The sequence below is a fragment of the Cricetulus griseus genome, chromosome 8 (assembly GCF_003668045.3).
Source record: "Cricetulus griseus strain 17A/GY chromosome 8, alternate assembly CriGri-PICRH-1.0, whole genome shotgun sequence".
In the NCBI taxonomy this organism is placed as follows: Eukaryota; Metazoa; Chordata; class Mammalia; order Rodentia; family Cricetidae; genus Cricetulus; species Cricetulus griseus.
Window position 1 is genome coordinate 20,798,830 of NC_048601.1, and position 13,102 is coordinate 20,811,931.

Here is a 13,102-nt window from a genome sequence, read left to right on the forward strand (position 1 = left end):
CTTGACTGAGGGATCTCTGGCCACAGGTGGCCAGACAGCAAGGGGCATGCTTGCTGATGTTTGAGAAGAATCACTTTCTCTGTCCCAGTGGTGGGATAAGGGCTGAGCTAATCTTAGGAATGGGGTAGGAGCTAGAAAGGATGGCCAGGGGTTGTGTTCAAAGTGATTCTTTCTAAGAGAACTTCTGCCAAAGAGGGGAAAGACTCTGAAAGAGACTGAGTCAAGACGGACTGAATGCAGAGGCATCAGAAGCCTGTGTGGAGGTTAGCAGCCACCAGGCCTGGGAATTGAAGCCCAGGGAAGGACTTCAGAAAAGCCTCAAGAGCGCTTATGCACAGCCCTGTGTGGGCCTCTGAGCCCATCCATCTCCTTCTTCATGCTCTCAGCTACGAGGGAAGCTGTCCACACTCCTTTTCCCAGAGGCAGGCAGTAGAAGCTGTGTCTGGGAAGATATAAAAACTCTAACCAAGTTCAAAGTTTTAATTATTGCCCAGCCACTGAGACCATCTGATGGCTGAAGTGACCATAGAATTCCTTACAAATAAACAGAAATAGCATGAACTCTGGGACCATTTTCATCTAAGCCAGAGGGAAATGTATCCCCTTAAATACATTCTGAGGGGAGAGTGAGATGTGAAACACAGTCCTGATGGCACCTCACAAGTATGTCTGTTCCCACTGCTGAGAAGAGATCCCCACAGAGGCCAGTTTTTCCCACCAGTGAGGCAGACGGCTACCCGTCCCAGACGAGTAATTCACCACAGGCTCATGGGGGATGGACCTGTGTCCAGCTCTTATACCAGGCCACCTGACAGTATCCAGTTGCATGCAGCCCCATACGACTACAGGTATGACTTGGGAGAAGGGCTCTGGTGGTGCCTCATGCACACTGCCACACCTCTGCCATGCCAGTGATGTACATTCTGAAGGGCTGACTTGAAATGGCCAAGTTGAACTCACACCTCAGGAAAGCAATTCTTCCTATGGTTCTGAGAAAACTCATCTGTGGATCTCTGGGGCTCTGTGAAAACACACCTGGATTCCACAGGAGGGAAGGAATGAAGGCAGGACAGTGAGTGTGTGTTATGAGGCGGGGGGTACTTCCACCTGTCCTCTTCCACGCTGGTTGTCTACACAGCAAGCTAAAAACCTGCTCCTCTACACAGTCTAGACTGGGGGAATGAAGGACTCACAAGGGCAGGTCCAACGGCAGCCACAGGTCTCCTCCACTCGAACAGGGGACTGGCTGTTGGAACACGAAGGCCTGGGTCCATGGTCACAGTTGACCCGATGACTCTGCAGCAAAGTCTGGCCATTTGGCAAGCAGGTCACTGTGTGGCACTGATCTGGCAAGGTCCAGACTTCCCCGGGCTGCGAAAGAAGAAAAGAGATTTGGGAAAGGACCAGGATGAGGTACACCAAATCTCCCACCATGTCACTGCCTGCCTCTGAGGATGGGCTGGGGCTGGACAGCAGTCTTGCATTAAGGAGAGCCTACATCACACAAGAATTACAGAGGGGCCCCCAAAACAGGCTAATAACAAGCAGTAGAATGAATCTCAGACCAACCAGAGTAAAGTTAGTCCATAAGAAGAAGAACCCCCAACATGTACATCTGACCTTCCCTTCCAAGTCAATAGGAAGGGACTTACCCTCTTCTCATTCCCATCCTCGTCCACACAAACTCCAGAAAACCCTGAAACAGACACAGGGAGACACTAGCCACCACCTACACCAAGAACTCTAACCCATTCACATCAGCTAGCCAGTGCAACTCTAGAAAGAATCTGAGCGGGCTTCACATTGATGATATGAGGACACAAGGAGGTGACAGTCCTGTGGTGCCTCGGTCATGCTTTATGACAATTACTAATTGTGATAACAATAGTTGTCACACGGCAGTAACTTTCACTTATGCCATTTCATGCCTGCCAGGAGTGGGTATGGGAGGGGGTGAAGCAAGACTCCTAAAACTGGCAAGAGATCTACTGAAGACAGCTACTGCCAAGAAAGGTCTGTAACTCTGTAGAAGGTTTTGATTTAAAACTAATTACAGGGGATGGAGAGATGGCTCAATGGTTAAGTGCACTGGCTGCTCTTCCAGAGGACCTGAGTTCAATTCCCAGCACCCACATGGCAGCTCACAACTGTCTGTAACTCCAGTTCCAAGGGATCTGATACCTTCACACCAGTGCACATAAAATAAAGCTAAATAAATTATAAAAATAATAATTACATTAACATATAAAACCAGACCAGAAAACAAAACATGTTTCTAGCCTAAAATCAACTTAACCTGTGGTCCTTTGATACCAGCTTTGATGATTTATTTCTAAAGCCCTTTATAAGTGTGCTGAGAGTAAATATAGGACCATGGCCTGCAGGATGCTGGGGTTCCTTGCTTATATCCCCCAGTTCTTGCATCCAAAATCCCTCAGCACAAACAAGCCTGATGGACAGTTCCAGTGGAAGCAGGATTGTGCACAGAAATTTTTCCTGAGATCCCTGGAGATGATAGTATATGCCTTCCACAAACAGAAATGTGAAAGTTCTGATTCATATGGCAGTCTTCATTTAAGACAAAATTTTATACACAGGCATCCTTGAGTCTTTGGAGTGGTGTTTTTGTTTTTAATGGGCTTTCTGGTTTGGTAGTGGTCATGGTGGCAGTGGTTGATTGAGAACTGGAAAAATATATATATATCAAAAGACTTACCAGAGCACAGTCTATGGAAGAAGGAATTGCCCGGGGTAACTATGGTAGGGAGATCTTCAACTTGCTGGAGCTTTACCACATTGGAGCTGGCCCCTGGGCCTGCCAAGATCCTCAGCTGGGCTTCATCGTAACGATCCCCGACACCAATGGGGAACACCGCCACCCCTAAAGTAGCCAAGCAACGAGAAAGGGTCTATGGTCAGGGGAGCACAGCATATACACTACGTCTAGCTCCTGTCCAGAGCCTCCTGCAATCCAGGCTGGCCACACACACAACTAGCATGTGACGGAGATGTCACAGCACATGCTCACGGGCTGCTTCTGTATGTCAAGCACCGCTCTAAGCAGTGGGGATACAGCAGTGAACCAAACAGATGGCGTCCCTGTCTTCTGTCCTCGAGGCTAACACTAAAGGAACATAAACAGCAAACACACAGACTAGTAAATGTATGACATGTTCAGGTGTGGATAGATGCTTGAAAGAAACTACGGGATGAGAAAGATGGAAAATGCACAGAGTGAGAATAATCATTTCATGGAGAAAGACCTGTGTAGTGGTTTGAAAGAAAATGGACCCCAAAGGGAGTGGCACTACTAGGAGGTGTGGCCTTGTTGGAGGAAGTGTGTCACTGGGGGGGGGGGGGGACGGACTTTGAGGTCTCTTTCTCAAGCTTTACTCAGTGTGACTGTCAGCCAGCTTCCTGCTGCCTGTAAGGTGTAACACTCTCAGCTCCAGCACCACGTCTGCCTGCGTGCCAATATGCTCCCCGTCATGATGATAATGGACGGAACCTCTGGGACTGTAGGCAAGCCACCCTCAGTTAAATGTCTTCTTGATAAGAGTTCCGTGCCATGATCATGGTGTCCTCTTCACAGCAGTAGTAAACCCAAACTACAACAACCTGAAATAAGGATGAAGGAGGCAAGAACATAGCTGGGGAAGAAATGCCCCACGCAGGGACAGACCATGCAAGAGAGGAAGTGAAGCCTGGTATACGCAAATTCTCACCAGCAACATCACCAACCTAATGTCTTCTCTGAAGAAAACAGAAAGCCAAGACCGTGGAGGGGTAGGGGGTGACAGGAGCTCATCTGTGCAGCTGCTGTGTGGAGGATGAGTTACGAGAGTGGGAGTTGGGGGTCCACTTAGAAAGCTATCCCAGTCTCTCGGGTATGGGATGGTGGGGTTTGCAAGCAGTGGTATGAGTCTCAATATTTTTTTGAAGATTCGACTGTTTGATTGGATTGCATGTGAGAGAGAGGGGGGACTCAAAGGGGCTGAGACTTCTAACCCGAATAACTAGAGAGAATGAAAAAGATGACAAGAAGGAAATGCTGAGGTGAAGCAGGAGTAGCGCTAACGACGAACTGCCTGTTAGATCTAGGCTGAGGTAAAGCGAGAAGTCTGAGCCGGAGACAGGAATTTCAAGGTCAGTGGTCCATAAATATATTTAGACCCATGACACTGAATGAGATCACACGAGGGGATGGGTGTGAAAAGAGAAAGTCTGGGGACCCGGCTCAGTGGTAGAGTGCTTGCCTAATGTGTGCAAGGCCTAGGGTTCAGTGCCCAACACTGCAAGAGGAAAAAAGGAAGAGGAGAAAGGACATCCACCTACCCACTCCTCCAGCATTTTAGTGGGGTCTTGGGGTTGTGCACCAGACACTTACGGTTGGATCTGGCAGCATCTGCTGCTGTGTCCACTGAATCCAAGGAGGTACCCAGGATGAGGATGACCACTGCTTTGGATGCTCCAGGCCTGGCTCCGTGTATTTGTGAAGTTACATAGCGCACAGCAAACGCCAGAGCATCCCCTGAGGAAGAGAAATGGTTGGAGTCAAAACTGATCACAAAAAACTGGGTTTTCTAAACCCTCTGAGCATTGGGCTTAATTAAGGCTGACCCTTGGCAAATCCAAAAGACAAACAGTTATGACTCAGAACAACATTTGGTGGGACTGGAAAGAGACACAGAGGACCATCTAGCTCCTCGCCACCCAAAAGAGGAAACTGGGGCCAAGATCACTCAGTCCCTTAAGCCAAGAATCAAGACCAGAGGGCAGGCTCTACATCTAGCTTGTGGCCCCAGCATTACCAATTTTGCTGGGGCCACCCTCTCGCTGCATGAGGTCCACCAAACTCAGTAGGTGGGCTTTCTCTTGGGCCACATTCCATGGTACATCGATGGTATTGATGCTTCCGTATTGCAGCACAGACACCTGAGTGAGGTGGGGCCCTAGCAGAAAGAGGAAAGGGGAAACATTTAGAATCAAGCGGACCCCGGGAAGAGCCGCTATCACCTGCTGCTCTGGAGCCATAGCTCACCAATGTTGGCCTTTGAAATGAAAGCCTTGGCAAAACTCTTCATCATATCAAAGTAAGACTCTGGCAAACTAGAGGAGCCATCCAGGAGGAGAACCACATCCAGGAGTTGGCTGCAGTCTGCAAAGAGGAACAAGAAGATGAGCACACAGGTACCAACAGAAGATCAGCCAGCAGCCCCCATTGCAGCCAGTGGCTCCTCAAGGCAGCACTGCGCACACAGCACCACCACATAGGGGGACATTTACCAGTGAAGTCACAGCATGGGGCTGGGACAGGTAGAGGGACAGAAAAGACAATTCCTGAATCTATGAGTTCATTATATTGAGAGACTCTGAAAGGACTGTGGCTCTAGCCACACAAGCGCAAATGCCTGCAAATGAAAGCAAAAGACTGCTCCCTCGATAGCAGGAAAAGTGAGTGGGGCTGTTTGTGGGGAGCAAGGGGGTCAGAAAAGAAATATATATATGAAAATGTCATTATTAAGACCCATAAATAATTAATAACCAAAACAATTAATAAGGAAATAAAATGGGCTTCTGTGTTCTCGGGTCTAAAGTCGAATAAAGTAAGAGGAAAGGCAGAATAGTGTGTAACTGGGAAAGAGGCTTGTGAACTTTGGAGGGACCAAGAAAATATGGCATTGTCCATGGGAGAGAAGGAAACTGTGTGATGAGGAACACAACACATGCTAATGCCCGGGCATTAGTTACTTTTCTTATTAGCGGAAAAATCAAAGCCATATTAACTAAATAAACAAAAACAGACAATGCAAGGACTGGTTCTTCTGCTGTGTGACACCAGGTTATCAGCCTAGCTACTCAGGAGTGCTGCAAGCTGTCCAGCCTGCTTGGGTCTGGAGTGAGGTTGAGGCCAGTCTGGGCCTCAAAAAAGAAAGGAAAAGAGGGCTGGGTGGCTCAGTGATAGAGCACTTGCCTCGCTGGGTCCAAGCCATTGGTTCAGTCTTTAGTTTCACCGTAGAAACAAAAACAAACTACATCCTGTTTTGATGCCAGTATGATTAAGAAGTCAACAGTTTAATCCCAGTACTCAGAAGGCAGAGGCAGGAGGGTCTCTGTGAGTTTGAGGCCAGCCTGGTCTACACAGAGTTCCACGCCAGCCAGGGTCACTTAGTGAGATCCTGGCTCAAAACAAGAAGAACAAACAAAAACAGTAGCAAGAAGCACTTTTTGAGTCTTCACCACATGCTAGATGCTGTTTCAAGCATTTTGCAAATAGTTGCTAATATCCACAGTTTATAGATAAGGAGACTGGCAAGCCCAAAATTACCAGCTACTGAGTGGCAGTTCTGGAACCTGGCTCTGGATATGCCTGTTTGAGCTGCACCTGTGCCGACCTCCCAGCCTTGCCTCCAAGAACATAAGCTACTTGGAATAATTCCATGCACCAGCATGGCCCAAAAGAAAGTTAACAATCACCAAAACTAATAGAAGTTACCTACCAGGCAGAAAGTGAGTCTGAACTTGGTGTGGGGGGGTTAATAATACTTGCAATTTTTCTATGCATTCTCTGTATTATTTAAATTTTAACAATGGGTCCCTACTACCATTGAATGTACAAGCCTGGGCAATAAGAAAAGATCCTTCCCACCCAAAGAATAGTAAGTAGTTGAGCTCTCTGCCTGGAAGGTAGGAGAAACACAGGTGGGGTGAGGTAGTGTTTGAGTCAGGAAGTTAGCTTAGAACCCAGGGGTCCTGGCATCCTCAGATAATGCACACAGTGCCAAGGCTACCGCACATAGGGTACCATTCATCGTACCAGGAGTCGGGGAGAGGGTGGGCAGCTGCAGCCCCTCCCTGGAGCAGCATCTCTGCAGGACCAGGTCAGGAGCCTCTCGGGGAAGTGTCTCAAAGTCTCGGATGAAGATGGGAGCATTGGGCCAGCCAATTCTCTCCAGTTCCTGTGTGTTGGCACGGGGGCCCACCCCAATAGGTACCACCTGGATGTCTCCAGGCAACCTCTTGATCTCATCCGAGGCAGGGTTCCCTGTGACCAAGTAGACCAGATTAGGTGCCTGTTCCCGGTCCCCCTGGCTGGGAGAGAAGCTGTACTCGGAGAGGTACTGCAGGGCCTGCCCAGTGTTGGTCCTGTTGCCACCGTGGTAACGGATCTCTCGCACATGCCGCAACACATCCTCCTTGGACTGGGCTTCATTGAAGGTGTACTCCACAGTTGCCGTGTATGAATACTGCAGCACGGAGATGTGGGTGCCATCCTGGCTCACATCCATGCGCCGAATTACCTCCTCCAGGAATTCCTTGCTCTTATTGAAGTTAGCTTCACCCACTTTGTCCGACCCCTCCAGGACAAACACCACGTCCAGAACCATGGACTTCCTCTTGGGTCCAGGTGATGAAATCCCCAAGGTCCCTGGACTTGTGGTGATTTGTGCTACCTGGGGACGCTTAGTAGGGGCTCTGGGCTCAGGGGCTAGGTCGCAGAGGTAGCTGATTATTTCATCCCTTCTCTGCTCCAGCTCATCCACCCCACTGAGCAGAAAGGCCTTGTTTTCAGGGGCCTGCTTTTCAATGAGGCGGACCTGCCTAAGGCTGGCATGTGGCCCAATTCCCACGGGGATCACAATGATCTTCTTCTGCTTCAGGCCCTGGACATAACGGACCAAATTCCTGGCCAACCGCGGGGGCTCCTGGCTAGCAGTCAGGAGTAGAACGATGCGGGAGGCTTCGGGGCGATCAATTCTGCCAAAGATCTGGAACAGTGTGTACTTCAAAACCTCGCTGGTGGAGGCCACCTGGCTACCTGCGTACCTAACCTGGCTGGCAATGCGCCGAAGCTCAGAGGGCCGCTTCCGGTCTTTAAGGTCAATGTAAGCATGGGATCCATCGTGGTACTCAACCACCGCCACACGGATGCGCTTCTGAGAAATGTGCAGCCTCTCCATCGTGCCCACCACAAAAGCCTTGAGCACTTCAAACTCAGCCTCAGACAGCCTGGAGGAGCCATCCAGCAGGAATACAAGATCTAGCAGCTTGCTGCAGTAGAAGCTATGCAGGGGCGGCTCAGGGGTCTCTTCTACATATGGGGTAGTAGAGCTGACCGGGCCATCTGTTGGGGGTACCACCAGGCCTCCAGGCTCCCCGCAGGCTTCACAGGTGAGGTTGACACCATCACAGTGACTGTGGCAGAAAGGAAAGAAACCAAAATGATTCAGGAAGAAGCTGTGGGCAGGCAGGACCACCTCACAGGTCCCCTGCAGAACCTCCCACCTGCTCCCATTGAACACGTCTCACCCAAGTGAGATGCCATTTTTGACATTTGTTCCAAGATGTGTCTTCAATATACATGTGTGCATGTGCGCGCGCGCACACACACACACACACACACACACACACACACACACACACACACACACGAGAGCGCACTCACATACACATGGGAGGGGGAGGAAGCAGAGCCTTCCTAAAGCTTTAATCCATCTTAGAACCTGAAAAGTAGTCTTTGTTGTTCTAAGCCCTCCGTAGCCATTTAATGTTGATTTCTTTCCAATCTATGTCTCTAGCCACATTAATATTTAATTATAATCCAAGCCTTCTTATAAGTGTCTCCAAGGACAAATATCTTTCTAAAATGTTGGCACACGCTGGAACTTGTAAATGTTCCACTGGAGATAAATGGCTCACATTAGAAAGCATTATAGATGTTATTAGAATTTAAGCTGTATGGATTTCGAACCATGTTTAATTATGTTGGGCCTCAAGGAAAAGAAGGAAAACTGGAATAAGAAGATTTTAGAAAGATGAATAAAAGTTTAAAATCGCTGTTTCATCTAGCAGAAAAGACCATGTGGGAGGACTAGGTGTGTTGGCAATAGGAAGACGGTGAACACAGAATGTCTACCAAGTACTAGCTAGCCCTGCGCTCAGCCCCCAAGGTACTCACAAGTCTGTTCTGAGTCATTGCCCAGTCCACAGATTTCTATAATACCAGATAACCTACCAGCATTTTCTAATCACTGCACCCTTCTGCCGTGTTCTAGAAAGTAAAGGAATAGGCCAGACCAGAGAGGAAATGTGCTGTGTTGGGGCTCCATACAGGATGGGCTTCCTCCACTCTGCACCCTTGGTCTTCAGCCTTTACAATAAATCTGAGAAGGTGACAGTACTCTTAAACCCTGAGCATGTCCCATGGCCTCACTGCCAGTCAATGTCCCCAACCTGCCTTGAACTCTGATGCCCATCATTGTGTGTGTGTGTGGTAGCTGTCCCTCTTTGTCGGCCAGCTGAGGAGGCACAAGGTGCTTGGAGCTTTCAAGTCCTTTGAGCTGGACACCCTAAATAAGCTTGCAGTGAATGTGCCCCCCCCCCTTCTTCATGTCTGTTTCAGTGCAGTGAAGGTGGGTGGGACCTTCCCAGGAAGTTAATTCCTACTTCCTCATAATCCTGCAATTTATGGCCTCAATCCTTGGTTAACGGTGCATGAGTGACATACTCTCTGGTTTCCTGTGTTTGCTAGAAAATTCACCCTGGGCAGTGCTTGCTCTTGTTTGTACAGATGGTGGCGGCAGGATCTGGCTCTGGCAGCTGTGGTCACATCCCCTCCCCAGTGAGTTGAAGTTCACATTAGGCTTGATTGGTGTCAGGGAGTGGTGCCGACTATGTCAGCTTTTTAATAAATGTTCCCTACCTAAGGGCAGGACTTCAGAAAGCCCGGGAAGCACCCTCAGGACGCCTCGCCTCCCCAAAACCAGGTTCCCAGAATTTGTTCCAGCAAGAGGCCAGGGTGACAGCAGTGAGCGTCTCTCTTCCTCCCAGTTCTGAAAGCCACATCCTGTGGCCTGGACCCCAGCCCCAAGATGCTTGTGTTACGCTTAGGGCCAAGGACCCCATCTCCCTTTTCCTTCCTCCATCCAAAGCTCCCCCAAAATATTTAATATTCATAGATACTGGTCCTCAGACTGGATGTGATGCCCTGTTATAGTGAAGTAGGAATGCTAACTACCCTCTTTTGGCCATACATGTTTCATACATGTGTTGGTATATTATATTGCATCCCCCAAAATGTATTCTTTAAAACATTGAGGGGGAACAGCGCCTCTTAAAGAAAGAAAATCAAACTCCAGGAACAAAGCCAACAGTGCACCAAAGGATTAGGTGGGTGGGTAGGTGGATGGGTGGGTGAGGGATGGATGGATGGATGGATGGATGGATGGATGGATGATGGATGAGTGAGTGAGAGAAGGATGGATGGATGGATGGATACGTGGATGGATAGATCGATGGGTGAGTGGTGGGTGGGTAGATGGATGGATGCATGGATGCATGGATGGGTGGATGGGTGGATACATGGGTGTATGGGTGGTAGATGAACTAATTAAGTTCAGCCACAGTCCATGCTGCCTGGAAGTGTTTCCCAGAGACCAGGTTCTGAGAGTCAGCATAGGAGACAGCCAATCATGAAGTCTGCTTTACCAGTTCTGACAGTGTGCAGGGTCATCTGGGCTCAAGGTGATTCTCTTTCCAGGGGCCAAGCGCCGGCCAGCCACCTCACACACAGGGCAATCTTGGGGGTCCACACAGGTCTGAAGAAGTTCATCCAGGATTCTCCCTGTACAACATACCACATCAGGAGCCCAACAGTCCAATCAGGTAGCTCCACCTGCCACTAAAGGAACCTGTCCCAGAAACCCACTCTCCCAGCTCCCAGGTGGTCACCTCACCACACAGGGGGCATCCTTCTTCTTTGGTGCCTTGTCTGCCCCTCTGAGAAGCTGGGATGAGGCTTCCTACACCACATTTCTCCCTTCCCAAGCCCTATGACCAACAAAATCTTATCTCCAAACAACCAAGGAGTGGCTGGGCTCAGGTAGCTCCTACTAAGCAAGAATTCAACAACTTTAGAACTGGGCTGTCCAACGTGACATGCCCTGAGGCCAGTTATGTGCAAATGAAGCATAATTCAGTGAAATGAAGAAGCTGTTTCTGTCATCATTGCGTTGAACAGCACTGCAGCAAATTCTACTGGAAAGTGTTGCTTTCTTCAACTCGGAAGGCTAAGGCAGAAGGATGGCAAGTTTGAAGCCAGCCTGGGCTATATAGCAAGACTCTATCTAAGGGGAGGGAAAAAGGAAGGAAATGATAGAAAAGGGGAGGGAGGAAATGGGGGAGAGAAGGAAGGAATGACTGCTCTAGGTGATAAACCCACAAATGGGCTCGTGAAAGGCATTTTAAGAAGGAAGGGAGTATAGCTAAGTGGACGAGCACAAGGGGCCAGAGTTCTTTCCTCACTATTGCAACCTGACATGGCAAAACTCAGAGCTGGCCTGGCTTTGATGATAATCCAGGCAAACAAACTTGTTTGAAGTCCAGGGATGGGGGGGAGGGTGCCCCTGGACAAAGGAGGCCAAGATGAAGCAGAAGAAAAACACCTGTCTAAGAGCCCATCCCTCCAGCCTGCTCTAGCCAATGAGAGGCCTCACCTGGAGGGCAGTGTGCGTGGCACCCCTCCACACACTGCACAGGGCAAGCCAGAGGCTCAGGGTGCTGACAGGTGACTGGGCAGGCAGGTGCACAGCTATTATAGCGCCACTCACACTCGTAGCCATTTTCCTGAACATTTCTTGCTTCACAACTCTGGGCTGTGGAGACAAAGGGAAAAAAAAAAAGGGTGCTGACCCTAGAAGTGCCAGGTGACCCTTGGCAACACAAGAAGTCAGCGTCCCTTCTTCCAGAATTTCTCCAGAAGTCTCTACATATCCATCGTGATGCTATGACCCGACTCACAGTCTTACTGTGAATTCCTTACCCTCATCACCATCTTCATCATCTCAGAATCCATGTTCCCGCTCATTCTTAAGGAGATGCCTTCATCACTGTTTTAACTCCCCTCCAAAGCCACATTCCCACTGCTTTTCTTTAGTATGAACTTTCTCTCACCACTGCTTCACCCCTTCAACCCGAGCCTCCATCAGTGCACTGGAGCCATCCCTCTCTGCCACCAGAGTTCTCTTCTTTCCTCCCCCAAGCCTTCAAGCTTAAGGACCTATGGGGAGGTGCATCCGAAACTGTGAGGACTTGGGGACTCACGGCACAGTGTGGGCGTCCTCCAGGGTACCACCTGGCCATGCTGGGCACACACATGGGCATAGGCAGCGATGGTGTCACAGAAACAGGCGCAGTCCCCAATGGACTCGCAGGAGCAAGTGTCATAAATGCAGATGTCCAGGTATGGCTCGGGGTCCACCTATAAAAAGAGCCCCAAGTAGCCTCAGCCTGAGCCAGGGGTGAGAACTCTGCCTCATGGTTTAGGGTACAAGGGATGGGGTGGGGGGGTGGCTCCTGCACCAAGGAAACGCAGAACACGGGTTCCAGAGAATGAATGGGTGAAGAGGCAAATTTCTTTGTTTCTAATATGGATTCCACTAAGAAATACTAAATAAAGTAGGGTTGGTAGCCTCTCATGCATATTGAGATGCCCTCAGAATTTGATAGAAGTTCCCTCTGCTGTCTCCAGCCTACCTGCCTAGTTGCCTGTCCTTCCCAGTAGCCATGAATGTGGAGTCATTTTATATAAATACACACAAACTGGTCACTCTCTGTCCTTGCCTCACACTGAGCACTTTTCACTTTTCTTGTCTCCAAAACATGCTACTACACTCTCTAGGCTTCTGTAGAGTAGTTAGGAAGGATATGCACTCATCAGCCAATGAGTTGTTGCTCCCAAGACATTTCAGCATCCCTAGGAGCCCCAGCCCTCCCCTTGTCTTCATTCTTCCAACTCAGATGCCACCAAGCCATAGAATCTATGTGTCCTTTGGAGCTCTCGTGATCTGTAAATCTCTGGATGACTGAAGAACTGAGACACATGTACTCAACTCACCATTCCTGTGTTTGTGGCACTCCGTAGCACAGGTGTGTGCACATGGATGTGTACTTCTGTACACAATCACACATGCTCACATGCGTGCCTGTGTGTGCGTGCACACACAAATGCACAGAGAAAGAAGGCCATTTAACTTCAGAGAATTCATCACTACCATTTGAAACAGAGGAATAAAAAGGTGCCAAAAATTCAAGGACCCCACCC

The 13,102-nt window shown here is 49.2% G+C and overlaps 1 protein-coding gene across 1 annotated transcript in view; it reads right to left on the bottom strand.

Annotated features, from left to right (window-relative positions):
* Positions 1–13,102, bottom strand: part of Vwf (von Willebrand factor) — a 116,156-nt gene that overhangs the window by 37,462 nt on the left and 65,592 nt on the right. The window contains exons 20-29 of the mRNA XM_027428330.2: positions 12,103–12,259; positions 11,496–11,654; positions 10,489–10,624; positions 6,818–8,196; positions 5,042–5,158; positions 4,812–4,952; positions 4,388–4,531; positions 2,717–2,881; positions 1,653–1,696; positions 1,194–1,371 (exon numbers count right to left, since the gene is read on the bottom strand). Of these exons, the coding sequence (XP_027284131.1) occupies positions 1,194–1,371; positions 1,653–1,696; positions 2,717–2,881; positions 4,388–4,531; positions 4,812–4,952; positions 5,042–5,158; positions 6,818–8,196; positions 10,489–10,624; positions 11,496–11,654; positions 12,103–12,259 (2,620 nt within the window). The remainder of the gene's footprint in view (positions 1–1,193; positions 1,372–1,652; positions 1,697–2,716; positions 2,882–4,387; positions 4,532–4,811; positions 4,953–5,041; positions 5,159–6,817; positions 8,197–10,488; positions 10,625–11,495; positions 11,655–12,102; positions 12,260–13,102) is intronic.